The sequence below is a fragment of the Numida meleagris genome, chromosome 4 (genome assembly GCF_002078875.1).
Source record: "Numida meleagris isolate 19003 breed g44 Domestic line chromosome 4, NumMel1.0, whole genome shotgun sequence".
NCBI lineage: Eukaryota > Metazoa > Chordata > Aves > Galliformes > Numididae > Numida > Numida meleagris.
The window spans coordinates 43786455-43806384 of record NC_034412.1 but is presented as its reverse complement, the minus strand read 5'-3'; the positions used below and the strand labels follow the sequence as shown (position 1 = coordinate 43806384).

At 37.9% G+C, this 19930-nt stretch overlaps 1 protein-coding gene across 2 annotated transcripts in view; it reads left to right on the top strand.

Annotated features, from left to right (window-relative positions):
* The window catches only part of GSTCD (glutathione S-transferase C-terminal domain containing), a 71478-nt gene that overhangs the window by 41087 nt on the left and 10461 nt on the right, over positions 1-19930 (top strand). For both annotated transcript variants that reach the window (XM_021393703.1, XM_021393704.1), the window contains exons 6-9: positions 11508-11623; positions 11838-11882; positions 13604-13732; positions 18884-19017. In XM_021393703.1, the coding sequence (XP_021249378.1) occupies positions 11508-11623; positions 11838-11882; positions 13604-13732; positions 18884-19017 (424 nt within the window). The remainder of the gene's footprint in view (positions 1-11507; positions 11624-11837; positions 11883-13603; positions 13733-18883; positions 19018-19930) is intronic.

Sequence of the window (19930 nt, the reverse complement as noted above, 5' to 3'; positions counted from 1 at the left end):
CACTTTGAAAGTGTATAGAAAGCATACTAGTTAGCTAGGTAGTCAAAGGATTTAATTGAGTCGGTCTAGTTAGTTCTTTTTCCCAAAACTTGGCTAAGAAAAATGATTTTTTTTTTAAAGTAAGAAATGAAAGGAAAATAGTTGAGTGGTCAAACAGTTAAAATTACTGAATTAAAACCTTATGATGGAGTATTGTAATTCCCATATTTCCTATGAACTCCTGAATGTTTTTTTAGCCCTTTTAACTAACATAAACCACATGAATACCAGAGGCATTCATTTTATGCAGTAAAATGGATTGAATTTACTAAAATTTTCATAAATTCCAGGTTTATGTAGGATCAAGCTTCAAGTGCCATGAAAATTACAGTGTAGATAAGACAGTGCAGAAATACACGTTTGACCTTTCCTCGTGTAACTAAAATGGCTTTGTTCAGGATGCAGATCCAGACATCTTGAAATGATGTGGTTGCTTGCTAGTTAAAATGCCAGTGAATTAGAAGTTGGTCATCAAACCCTTTGCAGTATAGGAAGTTCCTTTTCATCAGGATAAGTGTTTTGGAGGGATTGCTACAGATGTTAACCTTTGTACAGTAAATAGACATGATGTGTAAAGTTAAGCTGAAACTAATGCTGTTTGTTCAACAGCTGTCTGTTCAGAATTGCTTGCTGCATAGAAGCCAAATGAATCATATCTGTTTCCTAAACCAGTTTTTTCCTCTTTCTAATTTATTAATTCAGACTTTCTCATAATGACAAGGCAAATCGGAGAAAAGTCTTCCAGATAGTGTTTTTTCTTTCTTTTTCTTTTTTTTTTTTTGCTTGTTTAGAAGTTGTGCTGTTAATCGATGACGCAATACATATTAGAAGTTGTGCTTTGGTCTGCACTTCACCCACTTGTGTTTCACTACTCCTTAAATGGCATAGTCATTTTGTCCTTTCTTTTTCTTTCTTGAACAGTTTGAGATATTCAGCAGAAGGAACTCAGAAAGAAAATCCAGTATGTTCCTGCCTGCCTTATGGATAGGCTCCTTCTTAACATGCAAGAGTTGGTTCCCTGGAGGCAAGGTCCTGCTTAACAGTTGTGAGGGTGAGTGGCAGGCAAGGGCTTCTGTCCTTTGTTCTGACCTCAACCAGGCTGTCTCTGGGTCCTGCTGGGGGAGGAGCTCTCCTGTTTCTGCAAGAGGCAGCCTCTCTTAGCCCCTGATGAGCACTGAATTCAGTACGAATTACCTGTCCCTCTTTCTCAGCAGGACAGTAGCTGTCAATCAGGGTATTAAGCTCATGAGAGATAAAGATAGCATTTTATTCTTGTTTCATTATTAGATGATGATTTAACTGAATAAATTTTGCAGAAAATGAGCAGCCCCATCTCATAAGCCCGGGTGTTGCTGAGATTTGATATTATATTGTGTGTAGGTAAAACAGCACTCCTTTTAAGGTTAGAGACCTTTTTCCACTCTTGAGTGCAGCAGAGGTTGCTTTTCCCTTTCCTTTATTCTCCCCTGAAAGCTGAAGGTTTGTATTGATGTGCTTCCCTCCTTGTCACATCTCTAAAGCAAATACTTTGCTGCAAGTGATAAGTGGGTGTAGACACAAAGAGTGGAAAGTAAGGGCAGAAGGGCTGACTGCTGAGGGGCAGTAAGATAATGGAAAAGGAAAGGAGCAAGAGAGGAGGTGCGGTGTGGGCAGGAGAAATGTGACAACAAGAGATACTGCTGGATGATAGCAGGTGAATTTAAGATACTAGAGAAGGTGAAGGGTTAAGGAAACAAAAGTTTAGGAAAAACTGGTAAGGGGAAACCATTTTCTGGGAGTGACGCTCAGAAATATATGTACAATGGAAGAAGGGAAAGAGAATTTTTAGTATGAAAAGAGCAAATAGAACAAACACAATATGTGTCTTTAGTTCTAATAATCTGAATGTTAAATGCTGCACGTAAGATGCATATAATTAACACACAGATAATTGTTTCAGCGCTTACCCCTGTTACTGTTACTTTGTATTCTAATCATGAAAACATTTGACTTCCGCTTCAAATTTTGCTGCTGTCAAGGGTAACATTGGACAACTTTGTAACTTCTGCAGCATAAAAGTAAGGGCATTCTTTAAAAAAAGAAAAACAACAACAAAGTGTCTTTTAATCTACTGTTTCCACTCTTAGGGGCAGTAGCTGGGCAGTTTGCTTGCTTCCTAAAGTTGTCGCCATTTCTGTTAGTGGCGACTCAAAAGTGAAGGTGAGAGCAGTGGTTGTGTACAAGACTGTGGGAAGCTGCTGATGCATAAATCACCTCTGGTTTTCCACAGAAGCAGCTGTTGAGTTATTGGTTGTACAAGTTCACAGGATGGTACTTAAGTGGCTACTCTTTGTACTAACCTTCTCATGTACTAACAATCCTGTTCTTCATATGACTGAAGGCACTGATCTGCTCTTAACTCCATTAACAGAGCTAACAAGGTCATCTGATAATTTCAAAGCATAATATTTTCTTAATATTTCCAGTCAAGACAATACTGAATTCTTGAATGGTTTTTTGGTTCCTTGAGTAAAAAATTGCACAGAATTGTTTCTAGACTTGTCACATATTGGCCTGCACTTAAGAACGTAAGAATTTGAATATATTCATTATTAAGTTAGCTAAACAGAGTGAATTCACTTGAGTTGGAAGGAATGCATGCAGTTTATCAATTGCTAAGTCGGGCATAATTACCGCGTATGTATTGTATACATAAGGATGCATTTCACCATTAAGTATGAGAGTCTTGGATAGCATACCTTCTAGCAAATACATCTTCTATGCAAGATCAGCAACTCCTGTGATGCAGAATGTTCAGCCTGTGGTTGAATTTGAAAAAGGAAAGAGCAGTTGAGTGTGCTGCTCATATAGGATTGGCAACTTGTTTATACTATAGCTTGCTTTACACCGCAGGCTTTGAATTTTTTCCTTAAAAGGAAGAAATATTTAAGGGTTTAAGAGGCTGAATAATTGAAGAACTAGGCATCTTTCAGTGTTACTTTTGATTATTTTATCACGGAGTTCTAACATTTACTTGCTTTAAGTAAAGAATTGAAGTGCATTTTAAATGTGAACATCTTGTAGCTATTTAGCATAAAATTTGAAATATTTTCATTTTTATTTTTAAGCAAAAATTAGAACATGTATCCCAAGTGTGTGTGTGTATATATATATATATTTTTGCTGTTGGTTACTTCTGTTTGCTCAACATCTTCCTGTAGTTTCTGGGTTGCTTTTTAAAGGTTTTTTTTTTTTTTTTTCCATAGAACATAAGCTGATTAAAAACTAATACCATTTTCCATATTAAAAGAAAAAAAGTGCTGAGGAGTGATTATGACTATATTAGAACTACTGTGAAGTATAAAAGAGTGTGTTCAATTTAAAGTAACCTCTGCATACAAAACTTTATGGATTACATGATTTGTTAATTTTTATGGTCTCGGTTGTAAGATTCTACAAAACTTAGGCAAATAAGAAGGGAGATGGGCATAGTCTTGTTATGAAAGTTGCAACCCAGGGTCACTTAGTTTCCTTCTCATCATACTTTCATAGATGTAGATTTGAAGTTCTTACAAATCTGTCTGCCATCCTGTTTGCTCTGACACCTACTCTGAGCAAGGTATCTAATAATCCTACTACCTGTAATATACCTATTTGTAAACTCGTCACCTGTACGAGGTTAGAAGGGACTTCAAGAGGTTGTGTAATCCAGCAAGGACTGTTTTGACACTAAAGAAGTGAAGGTAAGGGAGAAAGATGAAGGAGAAGAGAGAGAGGAGTGTAGGAGAAGCAACCTATGGGAAAAAGAGAAAAAGTAGAGGAAGGGTAAATGCCATATCATCTTTTCTGACAGTTCTGTAATGGCACGATGTTTGGCATCTTCCTTAAAATCCCTTGATTGTATGATATTGTCTACTTTCATTTTAGAATTATAATTCCATAGCCTCTGGGATTCTGGAAAAATAGCTTTAAGATGTCAGCCTCAAGGCTTCAGAATGAGCAAATTGATGAATGGAGCATGTGGTCAGCTGGCTTTAATGCGCAGGAGCTCACAATTTTAAAACTAACCTAGTGTTTTGGAAGAGATGCTAATACATAATTTTTCTATACCACGCTGTTGGCAATATTATGTTTTGAAAAAATCAGAGGTAAGCATGGTTCTAACAAATAGATACTCATTAGTTTGGATGTGTGTAAAGGCTTCAAAATCTAGTGTAAAAATATCTAGTTCAGAAAGTTTAAATCATGGATTAGGTGTTTGAAAATGGTGTTAGCTATTTGTGTCTGTGTTGCTTTTCGTTGAAGATTCAGGATGTAAATTTTATTTTACCGTTTGGTTAAAAAACAAACAAACAAAAAACACGAAGAAGCAACTCACATGGAACAAACTCTACTTTTGTAAGTAGAGCACAGTTGTATTCATTCAGAGATAGTCCAGAATTAATTTTCATTTCTTTTTAAGGGCTGATCTGTTGATCAATCTCTCTATTTCTTTTTTTAAAGGTGACATTCTCACGATGTTTAAATTCTTCTAATACAAAAAGGGAAGCAGTCTAAATTCCTGCTTAGGTTGTCAAAGGTCAGTTTTCATATCTGTCTGACCTTTTTAGACTAAGATAGCGTATGTGAGATGAAGTTATATTTTATGCCTAAAGTGATAAAACCATTTTGCAAAGCTTGCCTTAATAAAGAACAGATTGGTTAGTATGATAGGAGGAAGGGACTTCCATCTGAAAACCAATAAAATGTTCTTGTGGAATTCAGTTGCCTTTCTTGTTCTTTTTTTGTTATTGCCCTATATAATCTAAATATTATAAACTATGCTTTTTTTGCTTTCTGATCTCATACTTCCTTGACTGTAGCTAAAATGTCACCACATTTGATCATAAAGGCTTTTATGTAGTGGAAAAATGATGAATGCTCTGAGATTGTAATTTCTGGCTCTGTATGTTGACTGAAAGCGCATTCTATACATTCTCCAGAAAGACAGTATATAGTCTTTATTTGTGCTGTTTGACTTTGGGGGTGTTTTTGCTTGTCTACTTGTTTTAGTTTTTCACAGTGAATACTAAGGCCCTTACTCTACACCTGGGCACATTAATAAGTTCATGAATGCTGTTAGTTCTCCTGGACTTGCCAGGAACATTCAAGTGTGCAAAGTATGGTCTTTGCAGAATGAAGGCTGATGTGTTCTAAACTGCACTGCACAGACCAGCTATGTATTCCTAGCAGTAGCAAGACTCCCAGCAATGAATGCTGGCTTTTGTCATTCCATCTGTTATCCTCGTCTTCATCAGAGGTTAAAAAAACCCACAAAACAATATGACAGCTTTCTTGAAAATTGGATTACTGTTTTGATGCTAAGCTAAACGTGTAGTGTTGGAATAGCTGCAACGCAAAGTAACAATGAAAATATCAGGTGATCTGATAGGAAAGGGTGACTGGCCAGCATACTGTGACTACTGAATAGCAGTACTCTCCCTTTACTAAAGATTGCTGCTTTTAGGAATGCATGAAGCTGTAGAATCAGTGTACATACCTATTACATCTTTTTATAAGTGAGTGTCAGCGTGTCCTGTTACGAACAAGTAAAGGCACGCAGCTCTTAAGGGGTGTTTCCAAACTTCACAGATCCAGAATACGTTCTGATAAACATCCAGTCAGGGGACAAAAAAAAAAGCCTTCTTCAGGACTGGCTGCTGATTCTTTCTGTTGATAATAATGCACTCCAGGTAGTGGGATGTCTTTCTATCTGCTTGAAATAGGCATATTGTAGAACAAGTTATTTTAGGAAAAGCTTAGTAGTAAAAATAGAGGAAAATAAAGTTTTCCTCCATTGCAACCTGATCTGTAAAACGTTGTTTTCCCTGGATCACTTAGTTCATAGTTTATTTTTCCAAGGGTGAATGGAGAGAGAGTTTAAAATATATATATATATATGGACGTGTGTTATGGAAAACAGTAATAAAAGGGCTGTTTTTCATTGAATGATGCTAGTTTTTATTACTCACTCTCTCTCTTTTTTGCTTATGCATGCGATTTAGAAAAAAGCTCCTAGGATATTCACTGATAGTATTAATGCATTAAAATTCTGGTGCAAAAGTAAGAAAATATGCAATCGGAGCCAGATTTTCCAGTTGTGTTTTTTCTTTGAATTTTTATTATTTGACCCAACTCAGTTACTTTTGAAATTAAATCAATGGGAAAACTGTTTTAAGAGGAAATCAAGTTCAGCCAATGCAAGAAGTCCATACTGAAAAGGCATGAGACACTGGAATATTTGTAGCTTACCTACATTAACGAATGTCCACATTTTTTTTCCTTAAAATAAAATACATATATCCAATGTGTGCTAAGAGAGATCAGAATAACAATTTCCTATTGTTTACGTTTGGAAGAGTAAGTGAGTCGATACTAACCACAAGCTACCTGACTGAACACATGGTTTAGTCTTTAAACAACTACGATGAATGAAATATGGTAGAACGCGCTCATCTAGCAATTAAAAAAGTAGTGGTAACTTATTTTGAGTCATCTGTGTAGAGGAGTTAAGAAGCAGGTGATTGCTCACCATGAATGCTATGGAACTTAAGCATTATTTACATCTTATATTGAAAATATTTCAACAAGAATTTTTACAACTCTGCTATGAGCTCCTTTTGGCTGTACCTAGGATTCTTTTAATATTAGCTCCAGAATTAGAGAAGAGGATGGCTTATGTTATGAATTGGTGATAAAAGCAATACATTGTATCCCCCACAATGGTAGTAGAGACAGAGGGGCTTGGTTTTGTTGCTTCATCAATGGGTCTGTTACCATTTCAGGAGTCGGTTCCATTCCCGTCACCGTGTATAACTGCATCTTTTTGCTGCACCTGGTAGAGATGTCTCTTGAAATGGTGCGTTTAGCTCTCCCAGTAGTCCTTGCAGATCTCTGCCCCCTCTGTCTTTATATCAAATTATGATTTGGTGAGATTGTCTGCAGAATCAAGGAGAATGTATTTCTCTATCTGCAAGCTGCCTTTTGCATATACCTTAGGAAGAAGGTCTTGGAAAGGCAGCAAGATAAGAAAGATAAAATGGGAAAAAAAAAAATTTAGCTGTGGTTTTGTCTTCAATAAAACACCACTTCTAGCGTAATTGTGTGGTACTTTGTGCTGCTTCAAAAATAAGGGTGTTTTTTCTTTTTTTCCTGATGATTATTTTTCCTGGCCTTTTGAAATGTGAATTTGATTCGTAAGCCTTCATACACTTATGAAAATAGGACAACCAAGAAATGTATCCTCATTATAATGTAAATGATAATTAAATACCTGCTTTGAAATTCTGTGAAGCTGTTCTGAGTTAAATGTTTCTATTTACTTTTCAGCAAGTGTGATTTGGAAAATTCACCTATTGTGGAAATTAATGTTATTGGATTATTGAAGAGAACTGAAGCAGTGGAAAACATAAAAACAGTGGGACGTTTCCTTTGAGAGTCTGTCTGATGTGTTGTTATAGTCGAGTTAGTTATGGCCGCATAGTTTGCTAATTATATTTCTTGCAAGGTTTGGCAGAGTTCTTTTTAGTAAGGTGTTCTTATAAATGAACATTCTTACTAGCCAGAAATAAGTGTTAGCTGAGCTGGCATTCTTCATCTGTTTGAATTCAGCTTTTTCTAGGAGTTGAATAGAAACCACTCTACCAAACTTATCAGGTCAATACACCTGTGTACATAAATAGTAAAAATATAAAAAGAGCAATGCAAAAGCACAGCAAGCTCCAACCAAAAAAACAAGCAAACAACCCTCTTGCCCTCCCCCCAAGAGGAACCAAAAATAACGTAGCAGGAGATACCCTTCACCTCAGTGATGTTATAGGAACTGAGTATAAATAAAGAATTAGAATATGCTGAATTGTCAAGAGAAACTGCCAGAAGAAAAATAACCTCTGTTTCAGAAAATCTTTTTGGGATTAACAGAAAAAATAACCGTCTCTCATGTCTGTTGCTTTATAGTTGCTGAGCCTTTTGGTGGTATTAAGATCAACTCTCCTTAATTGATATAGCAGTATGTCTGCTCTACCTGTATCAGTGAGAAGCAGCCTTTCATGTGACCATTTGGTTAGCTGAGGATTGTGGGAAACCCAATTAAAGATTATGTGCTAAAACAGACGTATGTAACATTATAAAATAGTAGAAAGTATGTATTGTGTTTGTGTTCTTGTTTTGGTAGCTGCTTGCTGCATTCTACTGTGTAATGACCTCCAGATGAAATAAGGGTAGGGCCTTACAGGTTGTGTTAGGGTTTTGCTACAGGAAACTTTAATGCCTTTTCAAGTCCTACTTGTGAAATACTGAAGTATCATTTGAGGACTGAAGGATTATATGAACTCGAGCACTGACAAAAGATGACACAAAAATAGAGGGGTATTTGCTGGCTGAAAAATTACATTTCTGTGTGCAAGAATGCAAAAGCTGTAAGTGCCATAGAGAGTTTAAAGCCCTGCTTGACAAGGTCTGAATTAGCAGTGATGTTAGATTTACGAATTCAAATGAAATATTTTCATTTCAACCGTTAATCAGAAATGAAGATAAATCTTTCTAAGAATGTATGGCAATATGTCAGCTGAGTTCTTGCGGTGGGAACAAAGCACTTTTTAATGGTCTGTCAGTGTACTGTAGGAACAGGTCACGTTCTTCAAGGTTTTGCCTTGTCAGGCTGAACTGTCAAGGTACCTTATCTCGTTATTCTTGAAGACAATGAGTAGCATTATTTATCATGACAAGGGTTGAGAAATGCACTGTGAGATGTAGTATTTTTAGACAGAAGTATTAGTTGAACTTAATGGCTATTTTCTGTAGTGAAGGACGAGTGCGCACACCGTGCTAACATTCCCTACAGGCTATGTCATGGCTCGCTCGCTTTCTGTAATTCTAGCTACCACACTTCAAATAGAGTAGACAAAAGACCTATTGATTTGAGCTTGATTTTTCTCTTTTAAGGGAATGCATGCTACTTATTTTCTGCACAGTAAGGTTTAAACCTAGTTGGTAACTGTGAAGAGTTGCTTTTTAGTGAGGTTTTTAAAGGCAATTGATGGATATTTTTGAAAGTATTTCTTATTAATTTACTAATAAGCTGGTTGTCTAACTGAAGACTAAATAGTGGATCAGTTGCTGATGAAACCTGTTAGCTTTTGTTTTGGTTTTAGCATCTAGGATCTATTTGCTGACTTTGCACAGAATGAGAATTTGGTGTTTTTTTTTTTTTTCCAGGAGGTATACTTGATATTGATAAATCCCAGACATGTCAGGAAAACCTAAGGGTTGGGAAGTAAGAACAGAGAATGTGGATAAGGCAATTAAGAGCATTTGTGTGCAGGGATTTGTGTGCTGTTTGGTGCTTGACAGGTGTGGTCTGTCTTTCAGTCTGGCACAAGAAAATGGTTCAGAACAGTTGTGCTGAGAGGCAGGGACTAATAACAAAGCTGTCTGACTGGTCACTCTCAAAATTAAGAAGATTTAAAGTTGAAAGCAGGTATAAGACCACAATACAAAAGTTGCCAGGGTGAAATGTGTTTACAAAGAACCCTATTAAATGAATTGCAGAGATAACTTGAGTTCAAAGTTGAATTCTGAAAGCTTTCGATGGAGGAGATTCGCATCTTTATATCGTGAACGAGCTTTAAGTGCTTGCATTACTTGTTTTTACCAAATAGAAAGAAAGAAAATTTGTGAAGGTCAGAGTTAGCAGCGTGTGGTAAACACTTATTTAAGACAATGCTTGTGGGAACCAACGCTTGTTAAAATAAGCTGAACATATATGAAGGGGGAAGAGAGTAGGCTAGGAGGCCCTAAATGCGGAGCTGCCGTAGCGGTGCTATCAGTGCACTCAAAGGGTTGATGGGACAGCTCGGGTTTACCGAACTGAGGTGTAGCTGCACCTCTTGCTGCCGTGTGTTTGTTGCCAAATGGAGGTATTCTGTGCAGACAACTTCTAGTGGGCTTCTAAGGAAGCTGGGTGTGTTGGGAAGTCTCGGCTTGTTTGGCTGCTCACTTGCTTATCAGGTGAAAGAATTCAAATGTAATTCAGTTTCTTGCTGCCTCCATAAAAAGAAAAAGCATCCAATCAGTGGTTTTGGTTTTGGAGCAGCAACTACTTTTAATAAGTACCCTATCAGATACAACTGAAATAGTTGAAACAAGGACTGTAAGATCTGTTGAGTGATGAGAATAAACCCAAGTAACAGCAATATTATCAAGATAAAATTCCTGGTTAAACATGCCCTCCTTATCACAGCTATATCACAGTTATATTTCATGTATGTGAGATACAGGAGACAAATACGAATAGGATTTTTTTAAAAGTCTTTCCACTGATACAGGCTGTTTTCGCATTTGGGATCAATGTATTAGCTAAGAACCATATGTTACCACTTATTGCTTGTGCCTGACAATACTCACTTTTAAAAATTACATGCACACACAATCTCACAGGATTTATGTGCACGCATACATATATGTGCATACAGCGTGGTTTTTTAGGTGTAGCATTTTGTGTAGGTATTAATTTCACAATACCTGCCTGTAATAAGTGATAGGTTCAGCCTCACAAACTGGATTTCTTGCTCAGGTACCCTAACAGCTCTTGATGTTGTGCATGCTGGAATGCCTGCTTTTTCCACTGGGGTCAGTTAAAACTGGAAGTTTCTCAAAAAAAAAAAAAAAAAAGTCATAAAAGTTGGAGGCAGGCAATGGTGTAGTTCACGTAGGAGTTTGGCATATGAGGAATTACAATTTCCAATATAGTCTGTAATAAAGATTTTCCAAGCTTTTGCTCTGAAGTGGAAGAAATGGTTCCTTAAAAATGTTGTTATTTTGCAAAATGTGGTAAAAGTTTCATGTCCATATTCCTTACATACCTTCTTGTCAATAGAATGTTTAGTTTTCTAGGACTCATCTTTATAGTATAGTTTGAAATGTAACAATGGTTTTAATTATGTAAAGTATACTAGTTTATGATGACAAAAGTGAAGGTCATAATATTTCTTATTAGATGTTGGAGGTTGTATCCAATCTCTTAATTTCCATTAAGTAGTGGTACACATTTTAATATCACAGTGCAGTAACATCACCTAATCACAACTTTTTAAAACAAGATGCGTAAGGATACTGTATGCATTTATTTTGGCAACGACTACTATGAATGGGTTTGAGCCTCGTTTCTGGCTGTAATTTGCAGGTTTGGATACTGTCGGGCTAGAGCTTATTCTCACTTGTTCCTCAGGATACATTAACAGCAACAGCTGTAAGGTTTTATGAGGGTAGAGCGGCCCTTTTAAATATCTGTAAATTTAGCTGAAAGTAGATTTGGATGCCCAAGTGTTCTAAACATTTTTTAGTTTCAGCCATAAATTTCAGATGTTCAATGCTTTGCTGTTACCCATTTTGAAGTTATCTATGTTGAGAACTGCTCATCACTGCTCAGATGTTTTCTCTGTTATCCCCAGGAAAGATGTCTAAAGATCGAGCCCTGAGGAAACAGCAGCAGTTGAATAATTTGGTAGCTGCAGTGAAAAAGCTTGCTAAGCCTGGAGATGTGATTGTGGATTTCTGCAGTGGAGGGGTAAGGTATATTTCTCACATGTTGCAATTTCTTTTGGCTTTCATCTTTGCAGTTGTACATGGATGCTGCTTCGAAGCAGAAGTACACGTGCCGAAATTTTAAGTGCTTTTGGACGTTCTGTCAGTGGTTAGGGGATACTCAGCATGGAATGGTTCACCAGAAGGGACACTGAAAAGTGACTCAAAGATCATACTGTTTCTTTTTGTTTTCACAGGGTCATGTTGGAATTGTTCTCGCTCACATGATGCCATCATGTCAGGTAAATTCTAAATAAAAAGTACAGGTGGTATGAGCTTTTTATCTCGAACAATAATCTTTAGAAAGATGTGCACCTTAGGGAGAATAAACTTAAAGACAAAACTGTTACTTTTTAGGAAGACATGCTCTATGGAGAAATATTTCATTAGAACCTGTATTTATCACATTGTATTAGTGGGGGAGAAGCATAGATGTCATCCCTGAAAATGAAAGCTAAGAAAAATTCCTGTTCAGAAAAAGAAGAGAAAAACAAACAAAAACCAAAAAGTACTTCAGAGTACAAATATGTAATTAGATGCGCACTGACTGAGCAAAATAACTAAATACAGTGCGTGGATGATTTTACTGCTTTCTAACAGCTTGTGTTGCAAAGTTTGTATGGAGATGAAGCCCTTGTAATGAGAGGAATGTCTGGCAGTGCCTCTGCTCTTTTTTCTTTTCCTACCTTGAGTAGGAAAGCATAGAAGTGTAATATGATAGCATTATTGCTATTAGAAATCTTACAGAGGTTATTGTTACGCTTTGTACTTGTATACATGTTCTTTGCTCAGTCTGCAGCCAATTCTGCCCTATTCTGCCCTATCAAGGAACTGATTGAAGAGGGTTTGTTCTTGTTATTTTTTTTTCATAAGAAAGATTTCATACATGAGTACAATCTTCTTGTGATTTTTGTCTTATGGTGTTGTGTTGTAGAAATGAGGGCAAAAAGAAAAAATAAGATTTTTTTTTTCCAACACTGAACACTGTAATGGAGATAATTCGTTTTTCACTCTCTTCTCCAACTCTCCCATGGTTGGAGAAATGACTGCGTGAGATGGAATTCAATGATAGGAGTGAGAGGCTGGCTACTTCTCTAGATGTGTTGCTAGGTATGCTTCCGGGCATGGCTTGGCCAGGACATGTGTTTACGGACTGTGTCTGTGAACCAGCAGAAGAGATCCTGCAGGAAGGAGAGGAAGAACTCCTCAGGGAACACTGGGTTTCATTCACACCTCTCACTGAGTTGGCTGGTTGCAAGCAGCCCCATGAAATGATGCAAAGTACAAAAATAGTTACTTGTATTACGTGCTTGTTTTTCTCTTCTGTCTCATCCAGTTACTTTGAACTGCCTTTAAAAAAAAAAAAAAAAGTTTTTTAGGGTATTTTAACCCTTCAGAGACAACCTTTTGAGTTTAAAGATTTTCATTGCTGTTGGAGAGCAAAAAAAAAAAAAAAAGTTTGGAAACGTTTGCCTTTAGAGGTCATGATTTGTCACTGATGTGTACCTTCCAAATGATTCTTTTCACTGATTAGGAGGAAAGTGATTCTTCATTTTCATAACAAATGTCATGCTGAAGTCAAGGAGCCAGCAGTAGAGCTGATCCATCCAGTCTTGCTGATGTGACCCAGACTTCCATCAAACATAACTTTGCAAAAAAATTCTTTTATGGTAGAGATTTGAAACATGCAAATTCCTAGTGTAATTACAAGTGTATGAGGTGCATGCCTGAGAAAAGGAAGTTCTGGATGTAGGGAAAATATAAAAATATTTGCCAACTGATGGATATTGGCAGGTCTTTGCCTTTCATTGTTGCTATGTCATCTGCTAACATTCTGTAGATCTTATAAGTAACTTAGAGGAGTTTTCTCAACTAAACTACAAAGTTTTGTGCATGTTAGTAATGTTGCACTTTGATTTCTCAGTATTATTTTGCCTTACTATCTTGTATGTGTGAAATCTAGGTGGTGCTCATAGAAAATAAGGAGTTGTCTCTGATGCGTGCTAAAGACAGAAGTGATGAACTAGGTTTAAACAACATTTCGTTTATTCAAGCAAATTTGGACTATTTTAATGGCACTTTTAACATTGGGGTAAGTGTTTATAGCTCTTCAACTTCAGAACATTAATTTCAGTATCTGGCTAATTATTCTTAATTATAATATTTGAGAAAAGAAAACTTTGTATTCATACGAACAGTTATTTCTGATGTTATGAGAAGAATCCTTGTTATTTTAATCTATGTTAGGTTGGGTTTGTATTTATTATTTGTTGCAAACAAATGTTGACATCACTTTGGTCATTATATGAGTGAAGAAGGAAGCATCTGCTCCAGTCAAATACAAAAGTATGAGTGCTGTCTGACCACACTGAAAAATAGCATGTACATTCTTGGTTTAGTCACAGGATTTTAAAACAAGCAATTCACTGACATACTCTGGAGAGGGTTTTGAAGACAGGAAGAAAAGACTGCTCATGGTCAAAATAAGCCTGGGTACAGTAAAATGAGATCTGAAATGTAGTAAGGAGACAGCAAAAGCAGTTAATATAAAGCAAACAACTCAGGACTGTGCTGTGCAAAACTGACAAGACACCTTGTAGAGAGATGCCAACAAATTGCAGGGCTGGGCAATCACCAATTGCATGAAGTTTAACAGGAGCAAATGCCAAATTCTACACCTGGGGCAAGGCAGCCCTGGCTATGTGTACAGACTGAGGGGCAAGAGGCTGGAGAGCAACCTCGTGGAAAGGGACCTGGGGGGTTCTGGCTGATGGCAAGTTGAATGTGAGCCAGCAGCGTGCCCCGGCAGCCTAAAGGGCCAGCAGTTCCCTGGGGTGCATCAGGCTCAGTACTGCCACCTGGTGAGGGAAGGGATTTCCTGCTGTCTCTGTGGCCTCACTTCTATCACTGGATGCATATTTGGGTGCCACAGTGCAAGAAGGACATCAAGCTATTAATAAGCCTCCAAAGGAGGGCTGTGATGATTTTGAAGGGCCTAGAGGGCGAGATGCATGAGGAGCAGCTGAGGGCAGGCCTCATGGCGGCTGCAGCTCCTCACAGGGAGCGGAGGGGCAGTGCTGCTCTCTGGTGACAGTACCTGAGGGAATGGCATGGAGCTGTGTCAGGGGAGAGTTGGACTGGGTGTTAGGAAAAGGTCCTGCAACAAAAGGGCATTGGGCATGGAACAGGCTCCCAAGGGCAGTGGGCATGGCCCCGAGCTGCTGGAGTTCAAGGAGCATTTGGTCACCACTGTCAGACACAGGGCTTGGGTTTTTGCACCATCCTGTGTGTAGCCAGGAATTGGACTTGATAGTCTTTGTTGGGGGGGGTGGGGGGGGGGGGGGAGTAAAAGAGGGAAGGAGACAGACTCTTTAGAAGGGTCTGCTGTGACAGGAGAAGGGGTAATGGTTTCACACTAAAAGAGGGGAGATTTGGACTGGACATAAGGAAGAAGTTTTTTACACTAAGAGTGTGAGGCACTGGCACAGGTTACCCAGAGAGGTGATGGATGCCCCATCCCTTGGGACACCCGAGGTCAGGCTGGAAGGGCTCTGAGCACCTGATGGAGCTGTAGGTGTCCCTGTTCATTGCAGGGAGTTGGACCAGATGGCCTTTGGGGGTCCCTTCCAACTCAAAAGATTCTATGATTTTACGATTTTAATACTGATTCAAAGTGTCTGTGCTAGGTCCGGAAAGTAAATTCCTCTCCAGAATTCTGCAGTGCTAGTGAAGAGTGAGGCATTATGCTGTAAAGATTCCTCTTTTCTGGTCTGGTTTTCTGTTAATAGAATATCAGCTTCTACAGCAAGTTCCTATCTTTGGATGCAAGTCTGACTGTTCCTTAAACTATCCATCCAAGGGCGTGTTTTGACTCTCTTAGAGTGTTTAATGCTGAAGGTTTATGGCACACGCATTCTCCAGATCTGTCTAACTATTTAGTTTGTTTGTTTGATCAAGGGAATGAAGCATAGTGCAGGAGAGAGGGGAGAGAACAAATTATTTTAGCACAGTCTTTCCAACTGCAGTTTTCCAATTGTCTAGCTTTATTTTCTGTTATGTTGCTGTTCAGATTTCATTTAATGAAGCAGAGATGTGTTTTAAAAAAAAAAAACAAAAACCACACCAGAATCTCATGAATAATTTAGTGATTGGTGAGTGTGAAATGTGTAATAGATTGTCAGTGAAGTTAGTCTCCAGTTTTGTGGTCATAGGGATTTTAGTGTTTGTTTTTTTTTTTTCTCTTATTTAAATTTAATACTAAGTTAAATATCTATGTGAAGTTTTTATTTAATAAAAGGATGTTACATTCTCCCTTAGATCTTGTTACAAGTTTAAATATTTAAATAGATGTCAGCAGATCACTCAAATTCTTCATTTTCAGGCCTGTGATTTCAGTGTACTTAGCTTGATTCTCTTGATTCTGTAGTCTCTTTGACAAAGAAACCTGGAACCTTGTCTTTTCAGAGACCTGAATCAATCTAAACTACAGAATTAGTTTGTCTCATATAATGATTCATTCTTCTGGATGTACTTAATTTTCCTTTGCAGCTGTATGTAAGGCTCCTGCTCACTGTTTTCCTTAGCACTAGCCAAAATGCTTGATGGTATGTTGGAAGGTAAATCATGTGAAGTTTAGCTGTAGAATCATAGAATCATAGAATTAGCTAGGTTGGAAAAGACCTACAAGATCACCTAGTCCAACCATCCACCTACCATCAACAACCCCACTAAACCATGTCTCCCAATGCTATATCTAAACGTTTCTTGAACATCTCCAGGGACGGTGACTCAACCACCTCCCTGGGCAGCCTGTTCCAGCACCTGACCACTCTTCCAGAAAAGTAGTATTTCCTAATGTCCAGACTAAATCTCCCCTGGCGCAACTTGAAGCCATTCCCCCTCGTCCTGTCACTAGTTACAAGAGAGAAGAGGCTGACCCCCAGCTCACTACAACCTCCTTTCAGGTAATTATAGAGAGTGATAAGGTCTCCCCTGAGCCTCCTCTTCTCCAGACTGAACAATCCCAGCTCCCTCAGCCGCTCCTCATAAGGCCTGTGCTCCAGACTCCTCACCAGCTTTGTTGCCCTCCTCTGAACACGCTCCAGGGCCTCAATGTCTTTTTTGCAGTGAGGGGCCCAAAACTGGACACAGTACTCGAGGTGGGGCCTCACCAGGGCTGAGTACAGAGGGAGAATGACTTCCCTACTCCTACTGGCAACACTATTTCTGATACAAGCCAGGATGCCATTGGCCTTCTTGGCCACCTGGGCACACTGCTGGCTCATGCTCAGCCGAGCGTCGACTAATACCCCCAGGTCCGTTTCCTCCATACAACTTTCCAGCCACTCTGCCCCAAGCCTGTAGCACTGCCTGGGGTTGTTGCGGCCAAAGGGCAGGACCCGGCACTTGGTCTTGTTGAACCTCATCCCGTTGGCTATCTTTGTATCATTGTCACAAATCCTGGTCTGTTACAGAAATTACAGTGTAACGATGCATAGATGTGTACGAAGTTTGACAATGCATCATTCCTAAACCCATCTTCTAAGGCTTGTAAAGGCGGTCACTCATTGCATGATTTTACTCCTGTCAGTGAAATAGTACAGCACAAATGTGAGGGTGGACGTGATGAGAAATTCATAGGTTATAGTGCATGAAATTTAAGGATGTATAGAAAAAATGAACTTGACAGAAGTCTTTATCTCACTGCTCCTGGTATTAATTTAAAACATGTATATATATGTCTTTAGATAATATAAAATGAAAAACTGCATTATTTGGCTATTTTCTTAAGTGTTACGTGCAGGGAGTTCAAAAGCAGGTTTAGAAGAATGTATCAAGCAATTCCCTTTTGCTCTATTGGAACATCGGAATAAATGCAGGTCAATGATCTCACACTGAATTAATCCTGTTGTCCTCTTCAGGGGCTACTTTGTATTCCTTTCTCCACAAATGTAAGAACTTGTGAACAAAAAGCATTATCTGCATTTGTCCACATTCACTTCGTTTCCAATAGTGTGTTTGTTATACAGGATGTCCTAAAAAACCTTTGCCTTGAATTTTATTTGTGATTTTTCACTTAACTAAGTTGATTCTGAGGAACCCTAAGAAGAATCCAATTGGCTTTAAGTTCACTCAGGCTCAGCAAAACTACTGGTTCGGTTGTTTTTATTTATTTATTTACCCAATGCGGGTTTAAGATCTCCTTCCCAAACATGCAAACAAAGTAGAGGTCTTTGGTTAAATGTGGAAGTAACTATAGCTATATTCCATGATAATCTTATAGCTGTGATATTAAGAATCTTTCTGATCTTAAACAGTTTTATTTTTGTTCTAAAATTCATAAAAACAGAAAAATCATTGTGAAGTTACTACGTTTATTAATTTTAAAGTTCTCCTTGAGACAAGAGTATTTGCTACCATCTGTATGCAGTTATAGTTCAGCTCACGATTAATGGTCTGCTCAGCTTAGCTCACTTCAAGCAGCCGGCAAACAAAAAAGTCTTTGTTATAATCCAAATCTGAGAGCAAAGTTTTTATCTTCCAGTTGCTGTACCTTGAAAAACAGCTTTGAACCTTGAAATGTGAGCTTTGCAGTTCTAAATGTTTTTCCTAAATTTACAGTGAAATAAAAGCATAGAAAACAATGCAGCTTTACAAATCTGAACCACTGTATAAAGTAGCAGGCACAATTTTCAATTAAGGGAATGGCAGACTGTTTCCTCCAGAGCTGAGAGACCATAGAAGCAGATCAAGTGAGGCCCATTGTTGATTTTTGTTTGATGTTTGGGATTGTCTGGTATCTAATAAGGTACAAATGGGAATGAGTTTTTTTTTTTGGTATTTCTAAATCCTTTTTGCTTGAACAAAAAGTTTTGACTAATCTCCATAGTAGGTTGTCTTTCAGTATTTTTCTGGAACTTTGTTTTCCTTTGAGTTGATATGGCAGGGCAGTGCACTTATGCATGCATTTATCTTATGACTGTTTCTGGAACCTTTGTTTAGTGTTGGTGACTCCCTTGTGAACTGTAGTTGGTCATAAAGTTTCCTCTGCATAGATAGGAAAGAGAGAAATGAAGAGCCAAGAAATTAAGAACCAGGCCTAGGCCTTTGACTTAACAGCTTTCATTGCTAAACACTCTTCAGATATTTAAGTAACTGAATAAAAAAATATGCCAATGGGATTGGATGTAGAATATTGCTGTAAAGAATTTGCTTATTTGCTTTTTTGTTTTCAACGTTGTAGGTGGCTCTGCATGCATGTGGTGTGGCCACAGACATGGTGATCGAACATTGCATCAAGGCTCGGGCAGCCTTTGTCATCTCCCCTTGTTGTTATGGCTTCATTCAGAACACTGTGAAATTTAAGTATCCAAGAAGGTAAACTAGGGCTAACAAGATAAACTATAAAATATCTATTTAAATAAAAAAAGAAAATGCTAAAAGAGTGCAGAATAAATCAATCATTGCAGGTGTCTAGGCTAAATTGTTCTCAATTACAATGCAACTGTCTTCTTGTTCTACTTGCAAGTTCATCCTGAAAGGGAGACAGATGGGTATTTTCTGGGATATTTTTTCTGGATTTATCTATTCATCGAAGTTCACAAAGACCTTACACCATCAGCGTAGTAGAGTTTGTGGAAATCTCTGTAATACGCAGGCCTCTTACCTTGAAATCACAACGTTAATAGAAAACTCATGAAAAGAACTGTAAGAAGAGGAATTGACATTTTAATGCTGGAAAAAGATGTAAGCAATCAGTTTAAAGAAATGAATCTACTTTATGCCATAGTTTATTGCTTGTGAAGCTGTTCTGATTTATTCCCATGTAGACAAGCTCTCCTTTTGTTTTTTTGTTGTTGTTGGTTTTGGTTTTTTTTTTTTCTTGGATCGTATTTTTAATGCTTTTTCAATGAACTGTGTAGATTTTCTGTTCTCCATATCAGCCATGTTGGAGATGCTTACGTATCTTAGGCTTAAGATTTTTAATGCCTTTCATTGATACAAATAGAATGTAGAATTTAGGCAAAAAGTGGCAGAAGATAAGATGCTAACTGCTTTCCAAGTAGAGCTAGGTGGGGGAGAGGTTTATTTTATTTATTTCCTGAAGCTGAGCTTTGCCTTTTGTGTGTCCAAGATGAATCAGATTTAAGCATACTAGGAATTACAACATTGTCTCAGATATGTATTTGCTAAAATAAGGAGCCAAAACATGCTGTATTAAAAGGGATTGAAATATCTATAATAACGCATGCTTCCATGTTAAATATTTTTCATCTCTTTCTCCAGTATT